Here is a 9,724-nt window from a genome sequence, read left to right on the forward strand (position 1 = left end):
CTATGATGCTAAGATCTATGAATATGTAATTGGTCCCCGTCTATCTCCACCCACCCCTCCGCCACTCACCTGCAGCTTGAACATGTCTGCTCACCTTTGACTCTGCTCATCAAACACAATCTTCTGCTTGTTTTCTGTTTCACTAGCTACTGTGTGCTACACAATGCCAATGCTCACATAGTCGCCTATAAGCTGATGTATCAGAATGGTAATGAATTTATAGTATTGTTCTATACAATGTTAAACATAACGGCCATGGCAGTAACTGCTTATTTTGCTCATCATGTGTCTTGTAATACATATACTTCATCCCATGGACATATTAACAAGGTTAAACCTTGTTTGTCACTGAAGCGGGTCTTTAAGGACTATGGTCAACATATCACTCACGCTCTAACTATTAGTTTCACTGACCTTAGATCACTCAAACTGATTTAAGACACGAAAGTTCATAAAACTGACAACCGAGAAACAATTTATTACACTACCTTTCTTCAAATCTGACGAAACCATGCCAGTACCCATCCACAAATGGCCAATTTCATCCCCCTGAATCAAGCATAACTCAAACAGCAACAGAAACAGAGCTGCCGTCAGAAACTGTGGACAATAAAAGTGTCAGATACTTTTGAGGTTTTCTTCGAGGTTTCTCAGTATGGCTGCTTTCATTCTGCTGGATATGGCACAAACAAAACGCAAATAAAACACTTCCTCACAAAGCTGTCTAATTTTGATAAATCAGCATTGCTCATGTTGTAATTCGCATTCAGTCACATGATGTTCCTCACAGCAACCTTTCACGCTAAGAAAACTGCATCTATGACTCAAATCACAAAGCAATCAGCTAATCGTCGCTCCTCACTCACATTCTACTTGTGGTTCCTTTTCAGGATATTTGTTTGGCCTTTAACAAGGTTGCAACAACTGTCAGGCATTCAATGTGATTCATAACACCAAATTAGATCAAATTGAAAGTGTGGTTGTACACCGACATTTGAGCAAGACAGGAATGTCATCTTTTTTGGCTTCAAGTGTTTTTTTGTGGGAAAGGAAAGATGCATTAGATGGCCGACCAAAGAAAGATATAACCCTTTTAAAATGGTTACCAGGGCTACCGCAGTTTATTCAAAAAGACATTATCTCTAATGTGCTCAATCTACTAAGTGCTAGTTACAGTAGAGGTAGCCTCCTTGCACCATTAGCTACAAACACAAATCCATCCTCTGTGCTTTGCCTGCACTGGGAAAGACCGACACTGTGTTATTATCTGATATGCAAGCCGATACTACTAACCCCATGAGCTGACAGAAAATCAATCACATAAGTCAAGATGGCTTTGAAGAGCAGACAGATCAGGTCAAAAACGAGCTCTCAAATGATGATGTTCAGTCTTTTCTCGCAGACTAAGCCCCGTCCTTCAGTTTGCGTCTACTGTTTTATGCGCTGAAGGTTTAAACCTGCGTTCACAGACTTTTTGGACACTTGTACCGACACATGTAGGTCTCCTACTCTCTCAGGTTTTAGCTCTGGTTGGGTTTCAACCAACTCTTGTGGGGAATAACTAGCTGCATTCATCAGCGAGCTGCTAACCAAGTCTGTCTGCTGTTTGGCAGTGAGCAGATAGCATCAAGTGTGTTTTTAGAACTTTTTTTCTGAAAACTGCTGCCTGCTGTGACTGGAAGTGATGCTAATGAGAGCAGTGGGAATGAAGTACAACAGTGAAGTTGTTGTAAATTAAAAACAAAACGATGCAGACAGAGCTGAGAGGACCTGTGGGGTTGCTTGAGCAACGACTTCACATTCATTAAGTCATTTGATCCATTGTTAATCTAAAAACATTGATTATAACAGCTCTAAATCCGATAATGAAATGTATAGTTCAGTGCTGGGGAAAAAAAGACATATAGAACATGTCTCTTTTCAAAAGGGTAAGATACATGATCAAAGACATGTCGATATACACCGCACCAGTGCATTTTCCTTTGTGCATGCACACCGACACTAATAAACCTCTACCTCATTGTAAATGTCAAACACCAGAGTATCAGACAAACAGAACCTGGGAGGACTGATCCTTTTCATTGTCTCTGCCCTTCAAGTGAACTTCCCATCAGGTTGAGGGAACGGAGAGCAGCGAAAAAATCCACCTGCAGCTCCATTGGCCAGAGTCACCCTTAAAGGCACCCAGCCAGGACCACATGTCCCATCATTCCTCTCACCACTGCAAACAGGAGTACCCAGAGCATCCTGGGAGACGCTTTGTGTAAATGCAGATTTATTTGCTCCGGACATTAATCCTGCTCTTCCATAGCCCATTTCCTCCTCTCGCTCTCCTTTTTCCATTTCTCTCTTTGTAAATGCTGTATATACGTTTGCCCTCTCGTCTGAGCTGATTTGTATGTAAACTTGATTGTCTCTCAGAGGGAGCTACAAAGGCAGCCAGGGACTTGAATCTCATCACCCCTGCAGGTCATATTTCTCAAGAGCAGGACAGACACAGCCAAAATTAATTCACTGAGGAAACTGATGATGCTGCCGTCATTATCGCGCCCAAAAAAGATGAGAGTGAAACAGTGTTTCTTGTTGACCTGTGACATCTCCACTGCAGCTACACGCGACTTCGTCTCTCTGTCCAAATGATCCCAAAAGCATGGCGGGAATCACAGCATTTCTGAGGCAAACAGTCGCTGAAAACTTCAAGATTCAAAATAATTTAGCTTTAAAAAAATTATACGCTTTCATCCTCCATGTGTGCACCCTCAGAAACAAAGAGGTTCATCAATGTGATCTGGAGTTTGTAAGAGTGCTGGTTTTAGAACGGCCCTCATAAATGTGCGAGCAATTACTCAACTTGTTACCTTTAAAAACTTTTTTCTTTTTTTTTTTTTTTACCTAAGATGTGATAATGGCAGGGCCTGCCAAACCCATGTGTATTATCAGAAAAGCTCTTGCAGTTCAGCCATTTACAAACTTACTGCAGTGTTTTGTATGAAACCTAGCAACATGCCACGGTGGTTGGAGGAAGGTATTTTTAGCCAACCCTGCTGTTATTCTAATTGTAGGAGTTCTTGTTTGAATTTTACCCGTCCCCTTTAATTACACTGCCGTTTCTTTGTTATCACAAACTAAACTAGCGTGGGTATGTTACACAAATGAACCAAGCATCTTTCAACCGTATGAAAATCCTGGCCCCTTTTAAATTCTCGAATGAGCGTGATGAAGCTGAATTTGAGATTTAGCTCCTCTGCTCTTAGGTGAGAATTAGATGGAGAAAAGACACCAGCAGCATAATCTGAGTTATTAAAACGCATGTCATTTCAGATTACACTCTCACAGTCAGCAAAAAAAGTGTGCAGAGGAAAAAGGATATTTCATGCAGAAAAATGAATAAACTTGATTTGACAGCAAACAGCATCTAGACAAAGAACAATCACCTTAGCAAGGGGTCATTCAATATGCTGACGCAGTCGTTCTTTGAAAAGGTATTAACAGCCTGTCAACTATAGTTAAAAGCCCATGTCTTTACAGGTAAATAGTTTCCATTGTCCAAACAGGTGCTTTTTGTTTATTTATGTCTCTTCTTATTCACTGTTTTCATGGGCTTAAGAGAACCAATAAATTATTCCACTAAATCAAAACATTTTCATTTTCAGAGTTCTCCAAATTTAGCACCAGTACAATGTTATAGTCTTCCAATGGTCAGAATGGTTGGCCATGCCAGAGACTGAAATAAATTACCTTGGGTCACTGCTCCATGAGTGTGAGGTCAAGCTAGAGCTTTGGGTTAAAGCTCCAGTATAGGCATGGAGCAAACCCGAGCAGTGGCATCACAGCGCTGGAGCTTCGGTTCGGCCTCCTGGCTCTGTCACAGGCAATAGAGTTGAGTTTCACTTGATATGCTATGAACTATCCTCACGTGGATGCCTGGGTGTTCTGTGACCTGTACTGTCACTCTCCTGTCAATGACCCGCTGCTGTGTTACTGTGAGGAAGCCCGCGACTGACTTCCACTGCAATTCTGCTCTTTCAGCAACCTGGCCATACACCTTCCACATTTACAGCATTCAACTCTTTATGAAACTACAACGCCCAAGAAATGTCAGCGAGAACCCATCAACTGTCTGTATGTTTACCACCAAATGTCCTCGTTAGTCGCCTGCTAGTATGATGCACTCAGTGACTAGTTCTAAAAAAGTTTTAAGATGACAACTGTGGTCATCTGGACAATCATCGATGCTACACAGGCTTCAGGGTGTATCTCAGTCCCTTCCACTCAGCTAGGTCATTACTTAATTGACTTAATGAAGTGTGTTCACTCAGGCACATGCTGGAACATGAGAGTGAGCATTAAGGCTGGGCCAGCAATGGCAGTTGTACAAGACGACAAACCCTAAGGACAAGCTACCATAAATGAAACAAAGATTCAGCTAGAAATCAGTGACAAGGCTGATGTGATTGTAAGAGCATAGTGAGACTACATTCATGTTTATTTCATATTAGAAGGGACATTACTCATTAATTAAGCACATGAGTTCATCGTGTAAATGTGCCATATTAAGCCATACAGGCTAAGATTCATCTGCTGCATGTTTGATTGTCCCTTTACATGGTGGACAAATTGCCACCATATAAAGACAACAAGCGAATGCAACATCTCTTGGTGGTTTATCTTGTCCAAAGCCTTGTGAGAAAGGACAGCGCTGCTGGAGAATGGAGGAATACAGAGGGGGCTGATGCTTTAAACCATGTAATGTTAATGCCATGCACTACCCGTTAAGCTGCACAGAAACACTGCATTCATGACATCGGGCTGCCACATAAAACCAGGATATTTCAAGAATTCTCCATACATATCCGGCATATTTTTACATCAAAACAGCTGGGACGAATGCATTACCACTTAGGCTGAAACAACAGAGTGCATATTTACTCCGTCTGGTTCTGTAGATTGAGTGGCAAATGAAATTCACAATATAAAGGATGCAGACAAATATGATAATATAGAGTGAAAATGTCTAATGTAACATTGAGATAACATTGGAGGCTCACCAACACGTAAAAGCACTAGTATGAATGTTGTAATCAACCGATCATGAAGCCATGATGCATCACTTTACATCTAATGGTGTTGGCGAACAAGTTTCTGACATGATTAAACTGTATAGCTTTATTTTCCGATCCATAAATCTACGACGATGGTAGCTCTGATCCAGCCAAGACTTGAGCTCTCTGTCTTAATTTGTTTATGAAGAAAACAGCTGTGTCTACCTTACACACTCTGCTACTAAATATATAGGAACACGTAATCGCAGGCTCCTATGCACGCTCTCCACACACATATGAACACATACTAGCAACATATACAAAGATACAAAATACCAAAAGATCGTGCTCTCACTTTGCCCCTTACAGGTAAATATCAGTGCACAATAGGCAAAAAGAAGGAGCCATCTGTTGGAGCAGAAGGCACTTAAAGAATCAACACTCTGCTTTTCACCTCTTCACGTGCTCTGAGGATATACAGTGAGTAAGGCCAAGTTTACTTCTAGTTTTTGTGTTTGGAAAAAGCTACAGATAACAATGTAAGACAGATGTTCCTATGCTGACAGTCTTATTGATACAGCCCAGTTGGCTTAATCTCTCTGTGTTCTCTCAGTTATGTTGTGTTACTAAAAATACAGCCAAAGAGCTGGAGCATTATATCTAGGTCTTTGCAGCTCAGGCCTAGTGAGCACTATACTGGAAACACCTGGCTCTGCTGACAGAGGGCCACACAGAGGATTCTCTGTCCTACTACAACAAAAGGTACTAGAAAATCCTCTGAGGTTGTTTAAGGCACCTCTGTAGCTGCAACCTATCTGTTGTGTGATTTGTCTGACAGTGTACATGCAGTGAGTTAGCAGTTTTTAGTCATAAGATACAATGCTGCACCCCACTGACACAGTCTGCATCCTGGCCTAGTTCATTTCCCAGTAAACTACTGGCTCTATCTGCTGCTTCAGCACAAAGCCTGGCGACTGTGCCCACACCATCAGTTTATGATAATTCAACAGTGAGTCCCCACAAGGTAAATGTGGGCTTCTCTCACTTTGAAAGGCGCATGGCTTCAAATCTCAGACACCTGACAGTGAGTCCCAGCTTTGATCGACTGGCTGCCTGGTGTTGAGCACCGGTTAGGGGAGTGAGTGTCTTGCTGTTGCTTTTCCACTGAGCAGCAATCAGTCAGTTATCACCCCAGAGCCTACTGAGGCTGAGCCCCAGACTGAGCCTGTCACATAATCCACATTTTTACATTTCAAACATTTTGCACAGCTACATTTACACTGCTGTGCTGCCCCCTTTTTACTCCTGTAAATACATGCCAAACTTTGAAAAAACTCACAGGTTGTATGACAATACTCTACTACTATTATTATTATTATTATTATTATTATTATTATTATTATTATTATGTCAGATTCTTTTGAGTCTTTCAAACATCTTGAACAAAAACAAAATATCCTGTTTGTGACACTAATTTCCAACTCTTTCCACATCACAATGCTACTTGTTAAAGGAAGCAAACATGGCAGCCGAAGAGGACACACCTTTGTGCTACAAAAAAAATATATGAAAGCAATTTATATGAAATTCTCAAATAAAATAAAATATAAATAATGTATCAAATATACAGGAGATGAATTGAAGAACATTTTCTTCTTCGTTGGTGTTGCTTCTAAAAGGCCAGTAGTGAGATATGTCCGGCTATGTGCGTTTGGTTATAAATGTGCAACTTGCTACACCAGTACCACGTCTTTATTGTGTAGCCATCTGAGTATTTTTGTCCCTGTTGTTTAGGAGAGCCTTGGGACAATCTAGATATGTCTACAAAGTCGTGGCAAGTCTTTAACTACGACCTGCGAGGTCTGCCCAAAGTTTAGCTTCCTCGGCTACTTCAGGTTAGCGCTAGCTAACCAGGAAAATGATGGCAGCTGCGTGAAAGGTACAAACTGAAGCTTTGACTTTCATCTGAACTGTAAACACCGGCCTAAATTAAGCTATGCTGGGGGAGCAGAGTGATTTAAAAACTGCCCGTGTTTGTAGTTGATAGTAGACAGTGTGTTTGTCGTTGCTCCTGCAGTGTCAGCAACGCTAAAGAGTCCCGCTACAGTCTGATGATGATCTACTACACCGCAGCTGCAGTGTGGACGGACTGAGCTGCTGCTGCTGAGCACATCATCTTCAAACCCTCAACGTGAGCTAACAAGTAGTCCGCACTACATGCTGTCCACCTGGGGCTTCTCCTCCATTCCTCCAACAGCCTGTTGAAACAAGCATTTCTTTGCTCACTGAAGCTCCGCATTGTTAAATTTGATTGGCTGCAAAATATAACTAAGAACCATGGACGTAGCACTACAGGCACGGTTCATGCATTGCTTTCTCCCCCCCTACACACACACACACACACACACACACACACACAGAGGAAAAAGTCCAGAATCTGAATCGAAACGATGTCGACTGCTGAAGAGCAGGATTTGCATTAGTGCGGTGGAGCCCGGTTCCTTTTCTACATGCCCTGCTCGCACCTCAGCTGCCCTGGCTTCAAAATCAACTCAAGTGCTCGTATCAAATCGTATTTGGCCAGGCCCGCATGATGAACACTGGCCTGTAACAGCCGAGAGACAGACATGAAAGAATAGTCTGTCTCCTCCGGCTGGCTTGCTGAAAACACAGCGAGTAGCCCATTTCATCGAGAAGTGGTGTTGCAGAGGGGGGAATGCTGCTGCAGTAAACCCGAGGATGGAATCATCTAGTTAGGAGGAAGAACTGTGCGTGGATTTGATCCACTGGAGACAAAAAAAGAAAAACATCTAGAGCGCGCGCGCGCGTGTGTGTGTGGTTGTGTGTGTGTGTGTAGGCTATGTGTGTGAGCGCTATTTAAAAAGTTAGGAGATCATGGTGCCGTGGTGATGCGGGGGGGGGCTTTTTGTGTGTCTGTGCGCTGCGCGTCCCCAAACCTGGGCTCGCCGATAGTAGCTGCACAGAATAAGTTGTTCCCCCTCCCAGCGCCTCTGCATGATCCACACGCTGCATAAATATGATTGCAGATCTATCACCATTACCACAAACAAACGAATAACGCAGATCCACACACACACACACACACACACACACACACACACACACATACAGTCTCACACTCACGCACGCACAACGCCGGCTCACAGCGAAACGGAGGAGTAGGCATAATGGTGATGAGCTTACCACTTGGATTCTTGTTTTTCTTAAGACTCTTGCCACAAAGACACTGCAGCATATGCGTTCCTTTGCTGAAAATGTTCCAAAGAAACCACATTGATTTGGGCGAAGAGCAATCCAGTGGCTTAAACACCCAGATATAGATGAGATCCTTGCGGTTGCATAATAACACAATTGGATCAGTTCTCCAGGACAAGGCTACCAATTGTATCATAGAAAAATAGGTATATCCAAGTCCTATGCGTTTTCATTCACGTGTCAAAATATTCAGCATCTGTCAGACTTCGTAATGATGGTGTGTTTTCTTCTTCTGGCGTGTAAAGGATGCCTCCTCAACTAGTCGATAATAGAAAATATACTCTATAAATTGCATGTGTCGCACCGGGAGGAGACGGGCCGCCAGTAAACAAACACAACTAACGTGAAAACAGTAAAACACGGCGGATTTCCGAGGAGAAAATCATTGCCTATTAGTTCATCACTCTGAGGAGAGGAGGGTGGATCTGCACAGCATCAAAAGCCAAGGGAGGATGCATCCTATGCACAGACTGCTGCAATGATAGCCCCAACAAAACACCACATTGCCGGATCAAGTCCAATTCGTTTCTCCTCTAAACCAGCTTGATTGGCGAGGTCAGATCACACCAACCTCAGTTTTCATGTCTTCTAAGTCCCACACCGCAGCGCTGCTGTTGAAGCCAGGCTTGGGCTCTTGGTGTGTGTCCGTGATTCCTGAAGTGTGCGTTTCTTCCCGTTTGTGGGGTATTTTCCTTCAAGCCTTTTCAGCACCACGCCACTGGCATCTCCAAAAGTACGGTGCGCCTATCAAAACATTTGCACGAATTTCCTTTTAGCGTCGGACCTCTGTTAGAAATAGACCGGGAGGAGGGGTTAAATTGAAAGATTGGCTTTCCATTACGTAAACACGTGGTTTCTGCGCCGTCATTTCACTGATGCTCTCGGAAATTTTTATGATCCGACCGAGACTATTGTCCCGAGCCGTTTCAGCACGATTTCTTGGAAATGACAGCGGCTAAGAAGTGGATTTTCTGCACGAGGGCACGTGTGCACTGCACGTTAAAGACATTCACAGCCCTCGTCTCCGTGCCATTTCCACTTGACGTTTACGTCTTCTTTGCTCCCAGTTCCCTAAGTTGTGGCGGCTTTGTGCATCCGGATGGGTGTTAACCGAGAAATTGTGCACAAAAGCCCCAAAGTCACAGGTGTTACGACTCACCTGCGATAGGTTGGCGGGGATGCTTCCCTGCGTTTGTGTCAAGTCATCTAAGCTTTGCTGAAGCAGGGCTGCAGAGTGCAGAGAAGCCTACAGGGCACTGCAACAGATCACTGTTACTTCGGCGAGCTGAATGAATTGCATCCAACATAAGCTGCAGGAAAAAAAAAAAAATGTATGTAAAAGTGAATAGCAATATTTAAACATCTCAGAGTACAAAAATATATGACGATAATAGGGAAGAAGAAAT

The 9,724-nt window shown here is 43.0% G+C and overlaps 1 protein-coding gene across 1 annotated transcript in view; it reads right to left on the minus strand.

Moving 5' to 3' along the window:
• The window catches only part of fgf14 (fibroblast growth factor 14), a 96,561-nt gene extending 87,436 nt beyond the window's left edge, over positions 1–9,125 (minus strand). Inside the window, exon 1 of the mRNA XM_076746882.1 lies at positions 8,247–9,125. Coding sequence (XP_076602997.1) covers positions 8,247–8,454 — 208 coding nt within the window. The 5' untranslated portion in view covers positions 8,455–9,125. The remainder of the gene's footprint in view (positions 1–8,246) is intronic.
• Positions 9,126–9,724: the final 599 nt, after the last annotated feature.

This window comes from Chaetodon auriga, chromosome 13 (genome assembly GCF_051107435.1).
Source record: "Chaetodon auriga isolate fChaAug3 chromosome 13, fChaAug3.hap1, whole genome shotgun sequence".
Taxonomy (NCBI): domain Eukaryota; kingdom Metazoa; phylum Chordata; class Actinopteri; order Chaetodontiformes; family Chaetodontidae; genus Chaetodon; species Chaetodon auriga.